This window comes from Dromiciops gliroides, chromosome 4, assembly GCF_019393635.1.
Source record: "Dromiciops gliroides isolate mDroGli1 chromosome 4, mDroGli1.pri, whole genome shotgun sequence".
NCBI classification, from domain to species: Eukaryota; Metazoa; Chordata; class Mammalia; order Microbiotheria; family Microbiotheriidae; genus Dromiciops; species Dromiciops gliroides.
In genome coordinates, this window is record NC_057864.1 from 262,381,810 (window position 1) to 262,407,756 (window position 25,947).

The following is a 25,947-nucleotide window of genomic DNA, read 5'->3' on the forward strand; positions in this document are numbered from 1 at the left end:
GCTTGCAATATTTTCTCCTTGAACTGGGAGCTCTGGAATTTGGCTATGATATTCCTGGGAGTTTTCATTTTGGGATCTTTTTCAGGAGATGGTTGGTGAATTCTTTCAACTTCTATTTTATCTTCTGCTTCTAGAATATCAGGGCAATTTTCCCTGACAATTTCCTGGAAGATTATGTCTAAGCTCTTTCCTTGATCATGGTTTTCAGGTAGTCCAGTAATTTTCATATTATTTCTCCTGGATCTATTTTCCAGATCAGCGGTTTTTCCAAGGCGATATTTCACATTACCCTCTATTTTTTTTATTCATTTGGATTTGCTGTATTGTGTCTTCATTTCTCATAAAGTCATTTGCTTCTATTTTCTCAATCTTAATTTTTAAGCAATAATTTTCTTCAGAGAGGTTTTGTACCTCCTTTTTCATTTGGCCATTTTGGCTTTTCAAGCTGTTGACTTTTTTCATGACCCTCCTTCATCACTCTCATTTCTCTTTCAATTTTTCCCTCTACCTCTCTTACTTTGTCTTCAAAGTCCTTTTTGAGTGCTTCTACAGCATGAGACCAATTCATATTTTTCTTGGAAGCTTTGGATATAGGAGTCCTGACGGTGTTATCCTCTTCTGAGGGTGTATCTCGATCTTTCTTATCACTAAAGAAACTTTCTATGGTCTTCATCTTTCTCTGTCTGTTCATCTTAACAGTCTTTCACTTGACTTTTAACTCCTTGAAGTGGGGCAGTACTTCCAAGTACTGTCATAAGCTTCAGTGGGTCTAAGGTAGTATTTAAGGAGCAGTGGGTTCTTTACTTGCCTGACATGTTCTCTGGTCTGTAGATAACCCTAGGCCAACTTGCTAATTAACCAGGCAGCAAAACTTTGTGTGCTATGGTTGTTAGCCCTTACAAACCTGCTCCCCTTCCCCACCAGGGCCACCGCCACTCAAGCCTACTTCCTGGTTCCCAGCAGGGTTGAAACACCCAAGTTCTGCCTCAGTGCCAGCAGAGACCCCTGTAATCCTCCACTGGACAACTCCTTAGCCCTCTCACCAGATTATGAGCTTAGTTTCAGAGGACACTGGAGCTGCAGCTGATTCAGAGGCTCAAGGGGTCTAAAGAGACCCCTTGAAGCCTGCCTGGGACTGGATCTGTGTCAGTGTGACCTTGGGGTTGGGCTCCACTTCTACCCTGTCACAGCAGCCCCTTCCTGCTGAATTCTAAACCTTCTTTGGCTGGAAAATAATCTCAGCCCATTCTTTTGTGGGTTCTCCTGCTCCAGGAATTGTCCTATGGCATTATATGGAGGTTTTTTGGAGTGATCGTGTGGTGAACTCTGAGAACTTACTGTCTTTCCTCTGCCATCTTGGCTTCCCACCACACTGTCTCTTACTAAATACAATCAATTTTTCCAAAGTCTAAAAACAAGTTGTTTATAAAACCAATCCTCTGAAAGTGACTGCAACTATTCTTGATCTTGTGAATTAGGGCTTCTGTGTGACATTGGTCTTAATCAGTCTCTAAATATAATAACTCTGAATCTAGAAAGGGGGACCAAGTTTGACTAGTTGGACTTGTTTAAGTTCTATTCATTAGAGGGAAGGAGAATATAAATTTTTTGCCTGAAGTTCTTGGGCAGAATCATCTTGGGGAAATTTATAGAATGATTAAGTACTAACTTTTAACTAAAACTAACTTTGGGTCAGGCTGCCCCTGTACCAAAGATATGTTTGTACCAATTCTTTACATTTTAGGTATAAGAAAAAAAGCCATGGAACTTGACTTACCATGAGTTGCAAGAGGAGGAACTGAGGTGTTGGAGTCCTTCTGTTTCCTGTAGGCATGATAATAGTTCCTGTGATTGGAAAGAAAGAGCCATCACATAATTCTCCAGCTTTGCATTAGAAAGAATTAAGTGGGGGGCAGTTAGATGGCGCAGTAGATAGAACACCGGCCCTGGAGTCAGGAGTACCTAAGTTCAAAACCGGCCTCAGACACTTAACACTTACTAGCTGTATGACCCTGGGCAAGTCACTTAACCCCAATTGCCTCACTTAAAAAAAAAAAAAGAAAGAATTAGGTGGAAATAGTTAAAATAAAATAAGGTCTTAAGAGTTTTGTTTATATTGTGCCTGTATCTGTGAATGCTTTGATGTGACTAAATCCCCTCTACTAATTTAGAGGATGATCTTATCTGTAGTGCATTGCCTGAGTGCTCTCTGTGGTTAAGGGCCTTCCTCAGGATTACATAATTAGTATCTATCAGAGGGCAGGACTTGAACCCAGGTGATCCTGGGTCTAGGATTATCTATCTACTATGCCAGATGCCCCCTCTAACCAAAGTATATTTAGGAACTGAGCCTATGATTTCATTGATGTAGGACTTTATAGTGAGGAAATCCCTTCTACCAGTGAAGATCAGCACCAGCCCTCCAACTGTCTTTTTTAAAATTCAATTTTATTTTCAGTTCCAAGTTCTCTCCTCCCTCCTCCCCACCTCTATCCATTGAAAAAGAAAAAGAAAACCCACCCCAAGTATATATGGGCATGCAAAACAAATGTCTTTATTAACCATGTTTTTTTTTTTTAAAAAAAAAGCAAAGAAAAGAAAGAAATAGAAAGTAATATGCCTCAATCAGCACTCTTGAGTCCTTTTCTTTCTAGAGGTGGATAGAATATTTTACCATGAGTCTTTGGAAATGTGGTTGAATAATGTGTTGATTAGAGTTACTATTTCTTTCAGAGCTGATTATCTTTACAATATTGCTGTTACCATGTACATTGTTGTCTCATTTCTGCTCACTTTAATTTGCATTATTAGTTCATACAAGTCTTACCAGGTTTTTCTGAAACCATCCCCTTCATGATTTTCTTAGACAATAATAGTATTCCAAAACATTCATAAACTATAACTTGTTTAGCCATTCCCAATTGATGGGATTCCCCTCAGTTTTCCAATTCTTTGCTACCACAGAAAGAGTGACAATAAATATTTTTGTACATATGAGTCTCTTCCCTCTTTATTTGATCTCTTTGGGATTATAGACTTAGTAGTATGAAAGTTTAATAGCTTTTGAGGAATAGTTCCAAATTACTTTCCAGAAGGGTTAAGTTCCTAAATCCCTTCTAGAATTTGTCATTTTCAGTTTTTGTCATCTTAGATAATCTGATGAGAATGAGGTATTACCTTAGACTTGTTTCAATTTGCATTTCTTTAATTATTAATGATTTAGAGCATTTTTATATACTTATTGATAGCTTTGGTTTCTTGAAATGAAAATTACTTATTCAAATCCTTTGACCATTTATCCACTGGGGGCATAGCTCTTAATCTTTTTAATTTGACTAAGTTTCCTACATATTTTTTTTTAATTTTTTTTTTAAATTTTAGCAGGGCAATGGGGGTTAAGTGACTTGCCCAGGGTCACACAGCTAGTAAGTGTCTAAGGCTGAATTTGAACTCAGGTACTCCTGAATCCAGGGCTGGTGCTTTACCCACTGTGCCACCTAGCTGCCCCCTAGTTTCCTACATATTTTAGAAATGAAACCTTTATTAGAGAAATTTGTTGCAAAGATTTTTCCCCCTAGTTTCCTGCAATTCTTCTGTTTTTAGCTGCTTTGTTTATCTGAAAAATCCTTTTAATTTTTGGTCATCAGAATTATACATTTTACTTCCTTTGAATCCCTCTTTTATTTGGTCATGAAATCTTCCCCATCCATCGATCTGACAGGTAATTTCTTCCATGTTCTATTAAATTCTTTATGATATCACCCTTTATGCCTAAATCACGTACTAATTTTGAGGTTATCTTTGTATGTGGTGTGAGATGTTGTTCTATGCCTAGTTCCTGAGCTGACTGATTTCCAGTATTCTTAGCAGGTTTTTAAAAATCAGATAATGAATCCTTGTCCTAATAGATGGGATCATTGCATTTATCAAACACTAGGTGACTGTACTTATTTGCTTTTGTATATTGTGTACCTGATTTGTTACATTGATCAACAACTCTATTTCTTATCTTGCAACAAATTGTTTCTGATGATTACAGCTTTGTAATATAGTTTGAAATCTAGTACTGTTAATCCCCCTTCCTTCCCATTTTTTTCACCGATCCCCTTCATTTTCTTGACTTTTTGATCCACAAGATGAATTTTGCTGTGATTTTTTTCAAGCTGTATAAAGTCATTCTTTGATAATTTGATTGTTATGGTATTGAATAAGCAAATTAATTTAGGTATTATTTTCATTTTTATTATTTTGGCTTGGCCTACCGAAGAGCAATTTGTGTGAAGTATATTAAAATCATGTTCATATAGTTAATGTGAATGTTTTGGAAAGTAGACTCCCAAGTATTTTATAACTGTTTGTAGTTATTTCAGATGTAATTTCTCTATTTCTTACTGCAAGATTTGCATAATTATAGAATTTTATACATAAATGCTGACAATTTTTGTAGATTCCTTTTACATATTGTACTTTAGCTGAAGTTGTTCTTTCATTTTTAAAAGTAACTCTAGTTATAAGTCTCTAGTTTAACTCTCTAGATATTATATATAGGAATAACTCCATGTTTATTCCTTTAACATCTTTTTCTTGTCTTCTTATCCTAGGTAGAATTTCTAGTGCAATGTTGAATAATAATGTTTTTATTTAAATTTTGTTAATCTATCCTTCAATTTTCAGGATTTCTATTTGGGTGTTTAATTGAGGCTTTTAATTTGTTGCTTTTCTGTTTTTTTTCATTGTATTCCCAATTTGTCTACTTTTTCTCTCTTTTATAGATATAAATATTTATAGATATAAAATTACTCCTCAGTACTGCTTTGACTGTAGTGCACAAAATTTACTCTGTTGCATCATTATTGTCATTATCTTTAATTAAGTTATTGTTTCTATGATTTGTGCTTTAACTCACCCATTCTTAAACTCAAGTTATTTAGTTTCCAATTAATTTTTAATCTATGCTTCAAAGACCCTTTATTATTGAACACAGTTTTGGTCATAAAAATGAATTTAATATTTCTGCTTTTCTGCATTTGTTTGTGAGGGAATTTTTTTTGCCCTAATACATGATCATTTTTTATGAAAGTGGCATGCATAGGGTGAGGGCCAAAATTTGATATATGGAGCATTATTTGGGTGATTCTCCTTAATATTGTGGTCCCAGAAATATGAAGGACTTTTTAGGTTCACCTTCCCCTCTGAACTGCCCTTTTGGATATTTCTCCCAGGCCAATAAGAAGGGAGCCTTTAAGCTTTAGTTCACAAAAGGATCAGATTTTATTACTTGGGAATTAATTAAACAACAAAGGTGAAACTAATAAAAAATCAAAGATAAGGAAATAGGAAAATAGAAATACAGAGAAATGCTCTTAACTCTAAACTTAACCTATGCAATCCTCAGACCATTTCCAATTAAGCTAGTTCAAAGGAATTTAGCATTTTCCATAATTAACTCACAGAAGCTGAAAGTTTATAGTTGTTCTCACCGCCAGAACATGCACCACTACCACAAGGGCCAAGCCTGAAAAAAGGCCGATTCCTGGAAGATGCCTAGCGTTCCAGAAGATGCCTAGAGTTTTGGAAGCAGCCTAGCATTCCAGAAGCTTCCTTCCCCAAAAGGGGAGGTCCTTCAAAAGTTCCCTATGGAGAGTTCTCTAATTTTTACCACAATAGCTAAGAAATAAGTATTCCACTTTCTATTCCCATTCAATACTCTTTAGAAGTCAATCATATCTAATTTTTCTAAAATTGTATTCATTTCCTTAATTTTTTCTTATTTATTTTATGGATAAATTTATTGAAATTTGAGATGGGTAAAGTGAAATATCCCATTATTTTAGTTTTATTTCATCCCATAATTATTTAACTTTTCCTTTAATAATTTAGATGCTATACCATTTGGTACATATATGATTAGCACTGATATTAATTCACTATCTATGGTACTTTCCAGTAAAATGTACTTTCCAAATTTATCTCTTTTATTAGTTCTAATTTTAGTTTTGTTTTGTCTGTGATCATAATTGTTGCCCCTGCCTTTTTTGAAAACTTCAGCTGAAGCATTATTTTAACTATGTGTTATTGTTTTAAGTGTGTTTCTATAAACACCATATAGTTTCTAATCCATTGTCTTGTCCTTTTCTGTTTTATGGGTTGTTAATTTCATTCACATTCACCCCCCCCCCCCCTTAAAAGTCTGTTTTGATTCTGACAACTTTCTCCCTTAATCCATCTTCACTCCTACTCTCTCCTCCCACTCCTTTTTAAAAACTCCTTTCACTTCCTACTTCCTGATTGAGTAAAATGTGTAGCTGCATGTTTACTTTTTTCTCCTTCAACCAGCTCAGATGAGATTAAGGTTCAAGTATTGTTTACTCCCCTCTTACTATCTTCTTCATTATATTAAACACTGCCTTTTATGCTCTATTTATGTGAGATAGTTTTCCCCATTCCTTCTCTTTCTTCTCCCCCACACCCAAAGAATTCTTATTTCTTTTCCATTGCTTTCTTTTTGGGAGATTATCTAAATACCACAGATTCACACTGAGGCTCTCTAATTAGATTCTTTCTAATACCCTGGTGATGATAAAATTCTGAGAGATAAATAATATATCATCTCCCCACATAATACTCTTTTAACATTTTAACCTTTTTAGTCCCTTTTTGATAACTCACTTAAATTTCTTTTTATGTTTCTCTTGATCTTTTGTTTGTTTAAAGTTTTTATTTAACTCTCTTCTTTTCATCCAGAATACTTGAAAGCCCTACATTTTATTAAAAATGTACTTTTCTCCCCATAGGATTATACTCGGTTTTGCTGGGCAGGTAATCCACTTTTGTAATCCTAGATCCTTTGCCTTCCAGAATATAATTTTCTAAGCCCTCCATTCTTTCATTCTTTTGGCTGGTAAACCTTGTGTGATCCTTAATGGCACTATGATAATTGAATTCTTTCTTTCTGGCTGCTTGCAATATTTTCTCCTTGAGAATTTTGATTTTGACTACAATATGCCTCAGGGTTTTCATTTTGGAATTTTTTTCAGGAGGTAGCTGGTAGATTCGTTTTATTTGTTTTGTTTTGTTTTGTTTGTTTGTTTTTTGTGGGGCAATGAGGTTTAAATGACTTGCCCGGGGTCATACAGCTAGTAAGTGTCAAGTGTCTGAGCCAGATTTGAACTCAGGTCCTCCTGAATCTAGGGCTGGTGCTTTATCCACTGCGCCACCTAGGTCCCCGGAAAGACTTTTTTAAAAAGGAGACTTGTAGAGAGAAAGACAAGAACAGTGACACCCAGTCAAACTTTGTTCTTTGTTGTTGTTTTTTCCACCATATTTTTCTATACTAGCAAATACTGGCAGCAGAGTCCAAGGAGGACCCAAGTTCTTTCAATTTGCCTTCAAGTTTTATGATATCTTTTATGATTTCTTGAAATACATTGTTTAGGGTGGGGGGGGGCAGCTAGGTGGCACAGTGGATAAAGCTCCAGCCCTGGATTCAGGAGGACCTGAGTTCAAATCTGACCTCAGACATTTGACACTTACTAACTGTGTGACCCTGGGCAAGTCACTTAATCCTCATTGCCCCACCCCCAAAAATACAATGTTTAGGCTCTTCTTTTGTTATTATTCATGGTTTTCAGGTAGACCAGTGCTTCTTATAGTTTCTCTCCTTGATCTGTTTTTACATCAGTTGTTTTTTTCTTTCCACCAAGTATTTCATATTTTCTACTATTTTTTATTCTTTTGACTTCATTTTATTATTCTTGACATCTTATGGAGTAATTAACTACCATTTGGCTAATTCTAAATTTTAAGGAATTGCTTTCTTTGGTAAGGTTTTGTACTTTTTTAAAAAACCAAGTTGTTAATTTTCTTTTCATAATTTTCTTGGGTAGTTCTCACTTCTTTTCCTATTTTTTTTTCATTTTTACTACCACTCATTTTTTAAATCTTTTTTGCTTTTTAAAAATCTCTTTTTTAAATTAAAAAAAAATTGTTCTAGGAATTCTCCTTGAGATTATGTCCAATCAATCTTTTCCTTTGAAGCTTTGCTTGTGGATGTTTTAAAATCATTGTCTTCTTCTGTGTTTGTGTCTTGAGCTTCCCTGTCATCAATCATAGTAGCTCTTTATGAATGAGTTCTTTCTTTCTTTTCTTTTCTTTCTTTCTTTCTTTCTCTTTCCTCACTTTTTCAGCCTACTATGGACTTTAGACTTGATGTTAATATTGAGTTCTTCTCACTTCCAGAGGTGATGTAGGGGAAAATGTCTGGCTTAAGCTTCTATTTTCACAATTCAGTTTGGGAACCTGCAAGATTTTAATGTTTCCAAAATGGCATGAACAGGGGAGAAGCCTGTTCACAATGCTCTTGGTCTGAGTTCTGCAAGTTTTGACCTAGGTTTGACTCTGTTGTCTTATATGCAGGTAAGTTTCAGTAGACTGTTGCTGGATTCAGTCACTGTTAGCCTGCTGAGAAATTCTGCATGTCCAGAGTGATTGAACCCCTTTGGATCCTCTTTGGTTTTGATCTTTTCTCCTGATTTTTCTACTTATATGCTAGGTTAAAGGTTAGAATTGAGTCACTTGGGGCAGCTAGGGGGCACAGTGGATAAAGCACCAGCCCTAGATTCAGGAGGACCTGAGTTCATATCCAGCCTCAGACACTTGATACGTACTAGCTGTGTGACCTTGGGCAAGTCACTTAACCCTCAGTGCCCCAACAAAAAACAAATACAAAAAAAAAAGGAATTGAATCACTGATGTGTTCCTAAGTTCACAGCCACACAGCTAAATTTCTGTTTGTGTGTGTGTGTGTGTGTGTGTGTGTGTGTGTGTGTGTGTGTGTGTGTGTGTGTTCAGTACCTGGCTAGTTCCCTGCTCTTGCTTAGCCATAACTGTTCCTCTCTGCCCTGGATCTATGACCAGGGACTGGGTAATGAGTGACAGAGTTGACAGATGGCACCCACCCCTGCTCCCAGGGCTAGTTCCGAGGTTCCCTGGGATCTCTTTCTGCCCTGGTGCTTTATATCAGTTCCCTTTCTATCTCGAGGTGCTAGAATGCTCTCAGTCCACTATAGGCATATGTGCTGGTCTGAAAGTTAGAACTGAGGCACTGTTCTGTTTCTGAGCTGAGAGCCAAGCAACTAAGTTTCTGAAATTTGTGTGTATGTGCACATGCTCAATATTTGGCTTGGACCCTCCTCTTGCTCAGTCTTGGCTGCTCCGTTTTGCCCTGGATCTGTGACCTGAGTGTTTGTCATGGGTGACAGAGCTGCCAGATGGCACCTGTTCCTGTTCCTAGTGCTAGTTCAGAGGACTCCTGGGATGTCTTTTTGCCCTGGTGTCTCCTGCCCTGGTGCTTTCACTAAGTTTTCTTTCCATCTTTGGTTCTGGAATGATTGTAGTCCACAAGAGCTGCCACTGTGCTGTGCTCCTGGACAGCCTCCACCCCAGCGTCCACAGACCTCTCTGTTTATCCCCCTAAGATACCCTCAGCTATAAAAATGACTCATTGTAACTTTTTCTTGGTTTTCTTTTTTTTGTTTGTTTGTTTGTTTTTTTGCAGGGCAATGGGGGTTAAGTGAGTTGCTCAGGGTCACACAGCTAGTAAGTGTCAAGTGTCTGAGGCTGGATTTGAACTCAGGTACTCCTGAATCCAGGGCCAGTGCTTTATCCACTGTGCCACCTAGCCACCCTCTTGGGTTTCTTGATCAGAATTAAGGGCCTCATTTTCTAGGTAGTTGTGGAGAAGGTCTGTTGGGAGAGCTGGCAAAAAATGCTGATTCTCACTCTGTCATCTTTGCTCTGCCCTTATTGCAACTTATAATCATAAAAAGAATTGTCTTTGAAATGGGGAGGTTTGCCCTTTGTTATGTAGCAAGTAAGTATGAGAGAAGAGACTGGTATCCAAGCATGTATCTACCACACCATGTAACCACTCTCCTTCAGATCTGAACGATAGAATCAAAGGGGAAAAGCTGATGAATATTTGGTTAGGATGTTTTATCACTTGTCATATAACTTGGACATGATTCTGTCTCCATTGCTCACTGCCTGGGAGACTTTGGGCAAAGCTTTTTACTTATCTAGCATCTAGGTTCCTCATACATAAAATGAGGGGGTGGTGGGGGTTGGCCCCAAAGATATTAAAGTCTTTCCCAATTCACTCTTTGAGGCTTTCATTTTCTGCCCTCCAGAGTTGAGGCATTTCTGATGCTTGAGGCAACTAGGTAGTGCAGTGAATAAAGCCCTGAAATTGTTGTTGCTCTTAGTTCTGGAAGAGGACCAGTGACATCACATCAGGAGGGGGATGTCTTGACTTGCAAGTGAATTGGATTTAAGCAAGGCAGGGGTGTGCAAAGTCTTCAGCCTCACTCTCTCTTCCAAGGTCATTTGAGTACAATGACAAGACATAATCCTAAGCTTGGAGTCAGAAAGACCTGAGTTCAAAGCTTTCTCCAGACACTAGCTGTGTGACCCTGGACAAGTCATCTCTGTTCCCTTCAGTTTTCCCAGATTGTAAAAATGGGAATAATAATAGTACCTACTTCACAGGGCTATTGTGAGGATTAAATGAAATAAAATTTATAAGCATTTATATGACCTTTTAAAAATTAAAATATTTAATTTAAAATAATTAATAATTATTAAAATAATTTAATTTAGAAAATTTTATTTTTTCCTAGTACATGCAAAGATAGTTTTCAGCTATGTGATATTTGTAAACGTTTATAGAGTGCTTACTATGTGCCAGGCACTGTGTTTAGCACAGGAACACCATAGTAGGCACCCTATAAATGCTTATTCCTTCCTCTTTGCCCTTTGTTGTTTTCTGGTAGAACTGCCCATTTTATTGCTGTCTTGCTTTGTGATCTTGACTGAGTCAACTAACTTGTCTCTATTTCACTTTTACAAACAATTTATATTGCTATTTTGGTGATTACATAATTTTCACTTCCCAAAATATCTCTTCTCTGTCCCTTTACCAGAGATCTATTGCTCATAGCAAATAATGGAAAATAAAATAATTCAGCAAAATTAGCCAACACATCAACCAAGCCCAACATTATATGCAGTGTTCTCTATCTATATTTCACTGTGCATCAAAATTCAAAGCAACACACACTCATACACACACACACACACACACACACACACACACACACACACACACACATCATTTCTTACGGTATATCATCTATGAGGCAACCAGGTGCCATAATGGATAGAGTGTTGGACTTGGAGTCAGGAAGACCAGTTCAAATTCTGCATCAGACTTTTAGTAATTCTGTGACCTTGGGCAAGTCACTTAAGCCTTCTGAGTCTCAGTTTTCTCATCTCTAAAATGGAGACAATACTAGTGCCTACCTCAGAAGATTGGGAAACAAATGCAAACATGTATATACACACACATACATATATAAAAAATATAGGGCAGCTAGGTGGCTCAGTGGATAAAGCACTGACCCTGGATTCAGAAGGACCGGAGTTCAAATTCAGCCTCAGACATTTGACACTTACTAACTGTGTGACCTTGAGCAGGTTAACCCTCATTGACCCACAAAAAAACCCAAAATGAAACAAAACAAAACAAAAATACTTATCAGGGCAGTTAGGTGGTGCAGTGGATAGAGTACCGGCCCTGGAGTCAGGAGTACCTGAGTTCAAATCTGGCCTCAGACACTTGACACTCACTAGCTGTGTGACCCTGGGCAAGTCACTCAACCCCAATTGCCTCACTAAAAAAAATTTTAAAATTAATATATATATATATATATGATATAAACATATATATAAATTTTCACCAATATACATATAGCTTTACATGTAAAGCTGTATATATATATATCTTTGAATTATTTTTATAAACCTTAAATGCTATAAAATTATAGCTATCATTTTTATTATTATCAGTTTTCTTACTTGTTTTTAAAAAATATATGTTAGCAAATTCAAAAAATCTGACAATCCATAATGGAGTCCCCCCATCCAAATAATTTTTCACAGTTGTGCCAAGAAAAACAACTTTATGGGAATATTTTCACAAACTACCATTAGTCATGAAGTAGCAGCTTTATAAATCATAAATAAGATCTTCAAGCATTTCTGTCAAGTGTTATTCAAATTCTTCCAGTCTTGCAGTTGAATAACAAAATACATTTTGAATTAATCAGATGAAAGAATCTGGAACTTTTCTTATTAGTCTTTGGGTTAGGCATGGAGGCATGGAAAGATAGATGTGTTGGTGAGAATAATTTTTAATTGCTAAGAATAATCTGTAATCATGATTTATGAAGGTTTAGTATTGTGTGTGATTTATCAAGTGTTCTGAGTAAAGGCTGATGTATATTTCATGACCATTAAGAAAGTGATCGATTTCATTATGTTGAGATATACCACTGCTGTTGAAATATGTGAGAAGAATGAGTAGGTATGATAGCCCAAGAATTTTGATTAGTTTATATTTGTAACTGTCAAACAATGATATTAGCTTTTACTGCCTGCTCTTAAAAATTCCTGCTTAATTAGAAATATTTTCGTTTTCATTCTGTTCAAGGAGAAAAGCTTCAGTGGTTATTTAGACAAAAAGCATGAAAGACTTTATAAGTATGACTCAGTATGTGTCTTGGACAAAATTGGTAAAACTCATGATTTGGTTATGGTGAAAATACTGAATTTCTTGGCTTCTAATACATGAATAGAAAAAAACTCATTAAAATGGTGTGAATAAACAATATATAACAAGGAGGATGGCTCTCATTGAATATCACCTTCCCATTCATATGTTTTATTTTTGGTAAATTGATATTGGAAACAAAACTCTTTTAATCAACAAACGAGTAGTGTCTTGTCTGCAGTAGATATTCATTGACTCTAACAGACTTCTTCATGGAGACATTCCATTATAGGATATGGGAGACACAGCTTCATTTTTCCTAACCTGATTTAGAATTCCACCCTCCTTGTCTCATTTCAGAATAATAGAATTCTAGAATGGCAGAGACCTTAGATTTCATTTTGTCAAAATCCTGCCTCTGTGTTTTGATACCTCCAGCAAAGTTCTTAACTTCCTTGGGCTTGCTTTGTATGTACTTTTCTGCATTCCTTTATGAAGTTTTTATGTCTTACCACATGGCCATTAAAAAAAATACTGTGTGCAGCTGAGAATATGAATATTTTTTTTCTATACTCATTCAATAATCACCAGAGATCTTTTACTTCCTAACATTTCTAACATTTTATGTACTTCCTTAAACTGTTAAAAAAATGTCTATCTGAAAAGGTACTGTTGGGTCCCCAACAATTGTTATTGTTTTGCTATCTTTTTCTCCCCATATTGATTAACTTTTCCATTAAGACTTAAAGGCTAAGCCATCCTCTTCATAGATATCAAATTTTGCTATTATTTTCTTGATTATGATACCTTTAATAATCATGTAATTTTCTTATTTATCTCATATAATAATATTTAACTGTTGCCTTTTTTAAGATTGTGATTGCTTACCTTTGCTTTTTTTAGTTTGATTGAATCAAAATAAATTCCACTCTACCTTGCCTTTTTTTAACCCCTTTATGAATCTTGTTTCTGCTTTAATTCTATAAATAATGTATTTTTTTCATCTTCTTGTTGTTCATCTCATCCACATTCATGGTTATGCTACTGTTCTTGGTTGTGCCATTATTAATTTTCTTGTTTCTCTCCATCATATCCTCCTAGAATTTTCCCTTTCCCTTTTATCCCCTCTTAATAAAAAAGAAGACAGTGAAAGAGGAGCGGGATCAACACAAATATTCAGTAATCAAATCTATCTGCTTCTACTCCACTGTCCCACCACTTTTCTTGGGGTTGTTGTAAGGATCAAAATATCTGTACGTACATATGTATATATGTGTGTGTATCTCTATATATATCCATATCTTTACATATATATGTGCATATATGGATGTATATATGTGTGTGAATATATATCTATATATATGCACACATATATATCTTGCTTTGAAAATTTAAAGTTCTACCAGGAGAACATTGTACATTATAACAGCAACATTATGTGATGATCAATTATGACTGACTTAGCTCTTCGCAGCAATACAATAATCCAAGAGACAATTCCAAAGGATTCATGATGGAAAATGCTCTCCACATCCAGAGAAAGAACTGATGGAATTTGAATACAGATCAAAACATGCTATTATAACTTTCTTTTTTCCTTTTTTCTGTTTCTCCTTATACAATATGATTAATAGGAAAATGTTTTACATGATTGCACATATATAATCTACATCAGATTGTTGACCATCTTAGGGGTGAAGGAAAAAATTTTGAACTCAAAACTTTATTAAAAATGAATATTAAAACTTATCTTTACATGTAATTAGAAAAAAACCTGAAAGTAATATTTAAAAGAAAACAAACTTAAAGTTCTCCTACTTCAGAAAAACTATGATCTCATCAGTGTGGGTGCCAAAAACACCTACTATGTGCCAGGCACTGTGATAAGCTCTGGGAAAAATGATTAAAGCAAAACAGCTCTTATATTCTAGTTGGAGTGAGGCAATGTGTATGTATGTGTTTGTATGTGTTTATATGTATATATGTTAATATATGTATGTATGTGTGTATATGGGTATCTAGGTAGGGCAGTGGATAGAGTGCTGGACCTGGAGTCAGGAGGACCTAAGGTAAAATCTGGCCTCAAACACTTACTAGCTGTGTAACTGTTTAAATCACTTCACTCTGCCTCAGTTTCCTCATCTGTAAAATGAGCTGGAGATGGAAATGGCAAACTACTCTAGTATCTTTGTCAAGAAAATGACAAATGATGTCATGGAGAGTCAGACACATAGCTTAAATAACTCAACATAAAATACATGTATATATAAATGTTTGTAAAGGGTTAGACATATAGAGATAGAATATATACAAGATGAATACAGAGTACAGAATAGTTTTGGGAAGGATCCCAAGCATAAGCTGTGGGGATCAGGCAAAGCTTCCTATAGAGGATGGCATTTGAGGTTTGAAGAAAACTAGGGATTCCAAGAGGCATAGGTGAGGAGGGAGAGCAGTGCAGAAGTGGGGAAGCCCAGTGAATAGACACAGAGAGGGAAAATTGTCTGTACTGCAAGAAGTATAGGAAGTAGGTCAGTACAATTGGACCATAGAATGGAATATCATGTAAGAAAACTAGCAAGGTGGAAAGTGGAACAGGTTGTGAATGAATGAATGAATCAATCAATGAAAATGCATTTAACACTTAAATTCCATACAGAGAAATTTATATTTTATACATGTGTTAGTAAATGGGATTCATGAATTACTATGGTAGAAAATGAAGAAAAATTTACTGCCTGGTGACCATCCTATGTGATTAACCTCTCTGAATTTAGCTGGGTTGCTCCCCAGATAGTAGATATAGTCTGTCACCAGGTAAATAATGAAGCTTTTTTGGCTTGGCCAGACTTGCTTCATTGATCCAGGATCATGTCCATGTCATAATGAGGTATTGGCATAGAACTTTAGTGGAGACTACATACAGATGAATTATTGTTATGGGAACAATGAAATCCCTAAATGATCAACAACCACAGCAAGTTGTATTGAGTTGCTTTAAAATACCTTTTTATGATTCCAAGGTCTTGATATCAACAATTATCATTACAATTTGTGGAATACTTCTATTTTCTTTTGTAACTCCATCTATGAGCAATGAATAGGAATTGTGACATTTTCTGTTTGTAGTGGATTTTACCCTTTTTTTCATTCTATGGTACAATGGGTCAGTAATCTCATTGATAGGGATTATTCTTCCAATAGTGCAATCAATCAACATTTATTAAGTGTGCACTATATAGAAAGTACTGTAGTAGGAGGTAGAAGCTATAAAGAGTGAGATAGCCCCTCCCCTCAGGGAGCTTGTAGTCTAAATAATATGTTTAAGATCTATAGGTAACACATACAGGTATATAGAGAGATATAATTTATGTAGAAAATTGATATAAGGTGATGGGAGAGAGGGAGAAGGTTACTGTAGCTCAGAGAAAGATGAAGGCTTCATGTAGAAGGTGGTACTTGAACTGAGCTTTGAAGGAAACAGATTATGAGAGAAGAAGGTATTGATTGCATTCTCAGGGGTGGGACACGCTGAATGCAAAAGTAAAAAGGTAAAATGTAATGTTGCATATGAGGAACAATAAGAAGGTCAGTTTGGCTGAAATGTTATGTATGTAGAAGGGAAATGGTCTGGAAAGGCAAGTTATAACCAAGTTATTAAGGGCTTTAAATGATGAAGAATCTCTAATTTTTCGGGGGGGGGGCAAGGCAATGGGGGTTAAGTGACTTGCCCAGGGTCACACAGCTAGCAAGTGTGAAATGTCTGAGGCCCGATTTGAACTCAGGTACTCCTGAATCCAGGGCCGGTGCTCTATCCACTGCGCCACCTAGCTGCCCCGATCTCTATATCTTTTTAGAGGCATTGGGGAGTGACTGAAGCTTTGTGGCTAAGGTTGTGACATAGTCATACTTAACTTTAGAAAAATCACTTTAATAGTCATTTATCAGAAGGACTGGAACAGTATAAGATTTAAAGCAGGGAGTCCAATTGGGAGGTGAAGGTCCAATGAAGATCTGAACTAAGGTGGTGGCTATGTGAATGGAGAGAGCAGACATGGCAAGTTATGTTTAAGTAGAAAATGACAATATTTGGAACTTAGTAGTTAATATGGGATGAATGAGAATACACAAACAAGGATGACACTAATGTGGTGAACCTAGGTGACTAAAAGGATAGTGGTGTTCTAGACAAAAATATGGAAGTTTAGAAGAGGAGTATATTTGGTAGTAAGATTTGATTTTAATATTGAATACAGTGACTTTGAGATGAACAAGAACATCTAGTTCTAAGGTCCAATTCATGATATGATACTGGAGTTCAGAAGAGATATTAAATCTTGGAATCATCACCTAGATAAGACAATTAAATCCATGTGAGCTGATTTAACCATAGAAAGAAAAGAAAAAAGAGAGCTTAGGGAATATATGCACAGTTATGAGTACATAATATGAATGAGAACCCAGTTAAGGAGACTGAGAAGGAGCAGTTCAACTGGTAGAACACAAAGAGAAGGTCAGCTTCACAGCATCTCAGAAGGGAGAGACCATTTAGGAGAAGAGGATGATTAAGAACAAAGAATAGCATATATGCAAAGACTTACATGAATTGATGCAAAGTGAAATAATCAAAGCAAAGAAAATAGCATACAAAAAGAAATGACACAACCACAAAACAATAAAAAATATATTGCAAAATTTTAAAAGAACAAATGCCATCAAAAAGAGATATTTCCTGCTCCTCTGGAGAGGAATCCATGGCGATAGAATGATGGTATACTTAGAGAATCCTAGAAAATCAACTGCAAAACTGGTTGCAATAATTAAAACTTCAACAAAGTTGAATGATATAAAATAAACTGAAACAAATCATCAGCATTTCTATAAATTACCAACAAAGTCCAGCAGGAAGAAATTTAAAAAAGAAATTCCATGTAAAATAACTGTAGACAGGGGCAGCTAGGTGGCACAGTGGACAAAGCACTGGCCCTGGATTCAGGAGGACCTGAGTTCAAATCTGGCCTCAGACACTTGACACTTACTAGCTGTATGACCCTGGGCAAGTCACTTAACCCTCATTGCCCCACAAAAAAAACCACAACAAAATAAAATAATTGTAGACAGTATAGAATAGCTGGGAGTCTACCTGCCAAGACAAACCCAGGAAGTATGGAAACACAATTATAAAACACTTCTTACAACTGGAAAAAAAAATTCATTGCTCATGGGTAAACTGAATATAATAAAAATTATACTTCTACCTAAATTTATTTACTTATTCAGTGCCATACCAATTAAACTACAAAAATATTTTACAGAGGTAGAAAAATAATAAAATTCATTTGGTAGAAGAAAAGGTCAAGTATACCAAGACAACAGTGAAAAAAAATGTGAAGGAAGGTAATTTAGTAGTACAAGATTTCAAACTGTATTACAAAGTGGTAATCATCAAGACAGTCTGATACTGGCTAAAAAAGAATGGTGAATCAAAGGAATAGATTAGGTATACAATATACAGTAGTAATGTAGTGTTCGATAAACCCAAAGATCCAAGCTTTTGGGACAAGAAGTCACTGTTTGATAAAACCTGCTGGGAAAATTGGAAGGCAGTTTGGCAGAAACTAGGCATAGACCAATATATCATAAGAAAATTAGGGGAGATAGAAAATTTTACTTTTCAGGTCTATGGATAAGGGAATAATTTTGGTACCAAAAAAGATAGAGAACATTTTGGAAGATAAAATGGATAATTTTGATTATATTACATTAAAAAGTCTTAGCACAAACAAAACCAATGTAGCTAAGATCAGAAGGAAAACAGAAAGCTGGAAAAGCTTTTTAAAGCAAGTTTCAATGATAAAGGCCTCATTTTTCAAATATATAGAGATGAGTTAAATTTATAAGAATGTCATAACCCAATTGATAAATGATAAAAGGATATAAACAAACATTTTTCAAAAGAAGAAATCAGGGCAGCTGGGTAGTGTGGTGGATAAAACACCGGCCCTGGATTCAGGAGGACCTGAGTTCAAATACGGCCTCAGACACTTGGCACTTACTAGCTGTGTGTCCCTGGGCAAGTCACTTAACCCTCATTGGCCTGCAGAAGAAGAAGAAGAAGAAGAAGAAGAAGAAGAAGAAGAAGAAGAAGAAGAAGAAGAAGAAGAAGAAGAAGAAGAAGAAGAAATTAAAGCTATCTATATTCATATGAAAAAATGTTTCAAATCACTATTGATTATAGAAATTCAAATTCAAACAAGTGAGGTACCACCTCACACCTAAAAGATTGGTTAATATGATGACCAAAAAGGAAAATGACAAATATTGCAGGGTATGTAGGAAAACTGGGACACTAATGCACTGTTGGTGGAGTTGTGAACTGGTCCAACCATTCTGGAGAGCAATTTGGAACTATGCCCAAAAGGCTATAAAACTGTGTCTACCCTTTTGGCCCAGCAATACCACTACTAGGTCTGTAACCCAAAGAGATAAAGAAAAAGGAAGAGGATCTATGTACAAAAGTGCTTTTTGTGGTGGCAAAGAATTGGAATTCTTTGGATTAAAGGGATCCCCATCAATGAGGGATCTGATCAAGTTATGGTATATGATTATGATTGAATAATATTGTGCTATAAGAAATGGTGAGCAAGATGGTTTCAGAAAAATCTAGTAAGTCTTACATGAAATCATGCAAAGTGAAGAACCAGGAGAACATTGTACACAATAAATACAATATTGTATGATGATCAACTGTGAATGATTTAGCTATTCTGATCAATACAATGAGTTTAAGACAATTCTGAAGGACTTATGGTGAAAAATCTATTCACTTCCAAAGAAAGAATTGTTGAAGTTTGAATGCAGATCGAGTCATATTTTTTAAAAAATCTTTACTTTTCTTTCTTTTTTGTCTTTTGCAATATGATTAACATGGAAATATGTTTTCTATAACTTCACATGTATAATCTCTGTCTACATAATGCATATACACATATATGTATGTGTATATATGTGCATACACACAGAGACACACACACAGAGACAGACACATATATGCCTTCTCAAGTAGTGGTGAGGAGAGGAAAATAATTTGGAACCTCAAATTTTAAAACACAAATGCTAAAATCTTTTTACATGTAATCACTGGGCACTTTAGAGAAATCATCCAGAATACAAAGAATTGTAAAGTGAGTGAGAGAAACTTTTTCTAGGGGATTGATTGACAACATGAAGAGAGATATCAAATGAGAATCTGAGCAATGGTAAAATGTTAATATTATCCCTATAATTTTTCTTAAATCAAGGACACTCTGAAATGTTTGTAGCCAGTAGGAAAGGAACCAATAGAATAGGAGAGATTAAATATTAGAAAGAGCGGTGGTTTTGGGGGGGGTAATCTACTAGACAATATGGAGGAAATGGGATATAGGACATTTATAGATGGTTTTGTATTAGAAATATCTTCATCAGAGACTTTAGCAAAGAAGTGGAGAATGGAGATCCTATAACAAGGAGAGATAGAGAAGAGGAAGTTGGTATGAATGGCCTTTATTGGAACAGTCATTGGAACAGGCATGGTCTGGAGAAACAATTAGGTAAGAGTAGAGGCATTGCCTTGCAAATCAAGGGTCCAGTTGAGATTAGGTCACGTAAATGTAGTAGACTCAGTTGACCCAGTTGTGTGACTTTTCCCAGTTCCATTCAGCAATACGAGAAGAAGCAGAGGAAGCAAATTGTGGGAGCTATTCAAGGCTGGGGTTTAGAATGGGTGGCAACACGACAAAGAAACAAGGGCTTCAAAAATAATGGATACTATATAGTGGAACTGGGTAAATTAGAGATTGTGATTGGGAAGAGAACAAAGTGAAGATAGATTAGTGGTATTGGCCTGGGAAAGTACTGAGTGGTAGAGGGATTGGAGGCCATTATAATGAGTAAGAATAAATAGATTTAGGAGGAGGAAGACATAGGGAAAGGTGGAAGGGAAAATAGGAAATTATGAATGGATAAAGACATTGCAGAGCTGAATGCAGACTGAAGTATATTATTTTCATTTTGTTGTTGTGGTGGTGGTGGTGTTTTGTTTTTCCTTTCTTGTGGTTTTTCTCTTTTGTTTTGATTCTTCTTTCACAACGTAACTAATATATTTAACATGATTGTATATATATATCCTATATCAGATTGCTGGCTGTCTTGGGGAAGAGGGATAGAAGGGAAGGAGGGAGAAAGATGTGGAATTCAAAATCTTGGAATTCAAAAAATGAATATTAAAAATTATCTTTACATGTAATTGGAAAAAATAAAATACTATTAAGGAAAAACAACAAAAAAAGATGGAGAAATGACCTATGGATTGGTAGATAGCTACCAGAATTTGAATCTATATAACATAAATTTATATAGAATGAACTTTAAAGGAGGAAGTCTTATTGAGTGGCGTCAGCAGAGGGAGTACCTTGAAAAACAAAGAGTATTCCTACTCTCCCCCCAAGATTAGTGTGTTAACAGGTATGAGAGAAAATAGAATCAGTTTTGGAAAGGATGTCTGAGAATACAATGCCATGTGTCAGCAGGTCAATGGACCACAAGAGGAAGAAATTCAAAATGAGAATCCCGAAGGACACAGTAGAAGGGGTGGGCAGAGCTGAAGCATATCATTGGAAGAATAGAGCTGGGTGCAGATTGAAATTTAACTACTCCTTGTCATCCTAAGACTCTTGTCCATGTCATTCTATAAATCATCCAGAGGGGTCCAAACAGTGATGATCCTTCCTATAGATTTCTGCACATTGTGTGGACACCAATGGAATATTTAGGCTGTCTACTGGTTATCTCTCTCTATCTCTTCATCCTTTTCTGGATTCTTCTGATGACACCCTTTTCATCTCTATAGCTGGCATAGTTAGCTTGGGAAAATTGTTCCACTATAGTTTCTGTTTAGTCAATTGCATATGTTCTTTGAAATGTATAGAATGAACTAGAGGTGTAGCTTTCTCATATTTGTTGGTGTAAGGCTCACAGGACATCTAGAATCTATATTCTGTGTTAGGTATTGATTACCCTCTAAATGTACCTTCCATCAAATCAATCACATCCACTTTAGGTTTCAGATTCAGGTTACGCAAGAGAATACTTTAATTTTTTTGCAGGGCAATGAGGGTTAAGTGACTTGCTCAGGGTCACACAGCTAGTAAGTGTCAAGTGTCTGATGTTGGATTTGAACTCAGATCCCCCAGAATCCAGGGCTGGTGCTTTATCCACTTTGCCACCTAGCTGCCTCCCAAGAGAATACTTCTTGAAGGGAATTACTCTGGCCATCAGGTCATGTAGAAAAGCACAATCTTCAATGTTAAAGTTTCAAAATATTGAGTAGGGTTGTCTTTAATGAGGGGTTCCTGGAATCTGCTAATCTCAAAGGTCAAACTTATTCCTTCTTTCATGATTATGAGGGCACAGGCCAAGAGTTACAAAGGGTCTTAGAAAAAGCTTCATGAAATTGCAAGACCCAGAGCATTTGGAGATTTAGTTACATAGAATCATGGATTTAGAGCATGAAGGAACCTCTTGAAGATCTTGTGGTCCAATACTATCATTTTGAAAATGAGACAACTGAGACTTAGAGAGATCAGATGACTTGTAGGTATGTATTCTGGTGCTTTATTTTTTAAAGAATTGGATCATTTCATTTAGTCTTCCCAGAGATTTTAGGTTCACTTCTTTAAAACAAAGTTAAAGAAACCCAAAGGTCCCAAAGTAACAATGCAGGAAACATTAAACATATACATTATATAATCCAAGGATACTAAGTGGTCCTTTAACATTTTGTTTTCATTCACAACATCTATAGCAGACTATGAGAAATCATGCCCAAACTGAGGTTTGGTAACAAGTCACACATGATCTAGATTAGCTTCTTAGCTTAATGTGAGGAAATCCTTCAGCCCTGGAAGCAGCATCAGCTTACTCAGTGACTGCGAAAAAAAGTTAGATCCTTCCTGACTTTAATATGCATCTTCCTACTGACTAAGAAGCATGAAGGACTTCACAGTTCTGGAATTTGGGGATAGTCCCCACTGTTGGGACTTACTTTTTTCTCTCTTTTGCTTCTTTCCTTTCCTTCCCTCCTTACTTCCATCCTTTCTTCCTTTTTCCTCCCTTCTTTCCTTCCTTCCTTCCTTCCCTCTCTTTCTGTCTCTTATATTCTATCATTCTCCTTCTCTCTCTCTCTCTCTCTCTCTCTCTCTCTCTCTCTCTCTCTCTCTCTCTCTCTCTCTCTCTCTCTCTCTCTCTCTCTCTCTCTCTCTCTCTCTCTCTCTCTCCATCAGCCTGGGAAGAGGAATACTTTTCTTTTCTTCCCTTCTACTGTGTCCTGAAAGGGCACCAAAATAAAATAGTAAACAGTCCATTTTAAAGTAGGTTAATAGAGCCATGGGGAGGGGGGGGGGAATAATAATTAGAAACAAATGTCTTCTTAACCACCATCCCCTTCCCTAGCATGTGCTTAACAATGGCATCTAGTTGTGTGGAAGACATGAAGCAGTACTATCACCCCCACTTCCTTTGGGATAATGAATATGACACAGTGCACCTACCAAGTAAGCATTCAGAATAGTTAATGTCCAGGGCATTCTGCTCTTCATGTTGAAGCTTCTCAGCCAGGTAGAGCACAAAGCTAAGGATGAGGGAGATGCTGGCATATTGATGTGGGACTATGTATTCCAGGAGCATTGGCCACATGAGCTGGGAAAAAAGTTGATCTTCATTAGGAGTGATTTTTTCCTCATGAAAGTTTATCATCTCTTTACTTTTGGAGTTTTAACTCCAATCTCAAACTAATACCTTGGAAGTAATGGTGATAAAAATTGGATAGATTCCCACCCACCACTCTGCCCCTCTCAGTCGGCAATATTATATGTATCTTAATCCCTCCCTCACGAGGAATTTCAATAATTTTTATCAGAGAAGAAACTAGCTCTCATGTATATTTATTTGCAGACATATACTGATTTTATATTATAGTTCACTGGAGAGTCAGGAAACTCTGTTTATGGATACGCTGAGAATTGATGAAAAGGTTCCCTTACCTTGGCCATGCAGGGGTTATGGACACAGTCAGTTAAGATTTCCAAACATAATGTTTTCAGTTTTGTCCTTTCATCATTAACCTCCGTTTCATCTGAAATCTTTGGGAGGAAGGGAAAAATCATCAGAGATAGTTCATTAGTCACCCCTCTTTTTCCACAGTCATCAAAAAAAAAATCAGCAAGGCATGATTAGAAAGCATGAGGTAAAAAAGGAAGAAAGGTGCAGAGCACCTGTATTGGACAATAAATTACCTTTCTAATTCAATTGAGATAGTACCTAGCTAAGTTTCTTCACTTTTCATAAAGTGCCAAGTTAAGAAAATATAAGAGGATATTGAAATCAATCCTCTTCACTCACTCAGTCAATTTCACTTAAATACCTGAAAAGTTCTCATATACTGAGGGTCACAAGGTACTAAAAATGAACTGAATTCAACTTTGTAGATGCCAAAATGGAGGCTGACCAGTGTCCTTAAGGGAGCTTTAACACTTGAATTAGGACCAAAGGTGTCATTAGGACAAGGCCTTCCTCATTTTGTTCACTAGTCTTTACATTATATGCTGTTTGCTCTCTTGACCTGTCATGGGCAGGGGAGCTAGGAGATTTTGGGAGAGAGACACGTCATCACCCTCATCATCATCATTTTCACTATCTCTTTGCTTCCTGCTGCCTGTTTTCATTAAAAAAAAAAAAGTCCTAAATCTGGTTCTCTGCTGCCCTCTAATGGTTTCTTGATGCTACCACTTGTTTGTTTTTCCTTGGTCCTCAGATACCCAGCTCCCCCTTTTGAGGGAGGAGAATGGTTATACCTTCTCCTTCCTTTCCTACTCCCTTCCTGCTCCAAAATTGTGAACTTATGATCTTCTCTCCCTATGATTCTGTTATTCTATCACCTAATAATATGGCACTGAATAACAACAACAATAAGAAGAACAACAAAAACAAAAACAACACATCACCCTCTTAGGTATTTTCCATGGGGATTTATTACAAAACCCTACAGGGGAATAATAGGACATTACTATCATCATCACTGCTACCATCACTACTTGTTGTTGTTGAGTCATTTCAGTCATATCTGACTCTTTGTGACCCCATTTGAGTTTTTCTTGGCAAAGATACTGGAGTGGTTTGCCATTTCCTTCTCTAGCTCATTTTACAGAGGAGGAAACTGAGGAAAGTAGGGTTAAGTGATTTGCCTAAGCTTAAACAGCTTTGACCAGATTTGAACTCAGGTCCTTTTGAACTCAGGTCCTTCTGACTCCAGGCCTTGTGTTCTAGCCCACTGCACTACCTGGTTACCCACTATCACTAATTTCATCAATTACATCGACAATTCTCTTTAACTAGGACTACTCCACATTTCTATGATCCATTAAGCCCTATGCTTTCCTCCTACAAACCTTTTGAGTTAGATAGCACAAGTATGATAAAAACCATTTTATAAGGAAGGAAAAGTGGGAAATAAATGATTATAGATGTAAAGGGTCAAATGTATGTAGTTTTTATCAAGGGTTTTAATCCTGAGCAAAAAATGGCAGGGTACTAAATGACTTCACTCTGGTTTAACTCTTTCTTTCCTTCTGGTTGATCTTCCTCTATCAGGCCTTGTTCTTAATATTAGCTCAGTTCTAGGTTTATAACTATGAATCTTGCTAGCAAGGTTATAAAATTTCTTGGTCTCCCAGAATTTGCTTCACTAGCTGCCAGATACAGAGGTGGAAACTTAGAACCTAGGGAAGGTAATATGTTTCTAAAGTCTTCTCAGCTCAGTCATTCTTTGGATACCTTATTCTAGACCTTTTCATCATGAATCTGGAGAAGTCCTTTCCCTGTTTCTAATATGAGACTTTCTTATGTGGCCCCTTGTGATAAGACCACTATATACCAACTTTACAAATATAATTTAATTTGATTTTCCCATCAATACTGTCAGGTAAGTACCATCATTATCTCCATATGACAGATGAAGAAACTGAGACAGACAGAAATTAAATGACTTGTCCAAAGTACCACAGTTAGTAAGTGTCTGAGGCTGGATTTCAACTCAGGTCTATCCTGACTCCAGGCCCAGCACTTTATCCACTGTGCCAGTTACCTGCCTCAGGGGAAAAAAAAGCATGAAATATAGTCTTTGATTTCAAGGAATTTGTACTTTTGTTGGAGGGCAGGGAGGTGTGGGGGATAGAATCAGATGTGAAATAAACAATTAGAATATTGCAAATGACAGATTGGTGTGTCATGGTACATAGAGAAAT

At 36.4% G+C, this 25,947-nt stretch overlaps 1 protein-coding gene across 1 annotated transcript in view; it reads right to left on the bottom strand.

The window, feature by feature from the left end:
- LOC122753514 (maestro heat-like repeat-containing protein family member 1) overlaps nt 1-25,947 on the bottom strand; it is a 131,162-nt gene that overhangs the window by 89,058 nt on the left and 16,157 nt on the right. The window contains exons 6-8 of the mRNA XM_044000904.1: nt 23,689-23,787; nt 23,197-23,344; nt 1,778-1,845 (exon numbers count right to left, since the gene is read on the bottom strand). Of these exons, the coding sequence (XP_043856839.1) occupies nt 1,778-1,845; nt 23,197-23,344; nt 23,689-23,787 (315 nt within the window). The remainder of the gene's footprint in view (nt 1-1,777; nt 1,846-23,196; nt 23,345-23,688; nt 23,788-25,947) is intronic.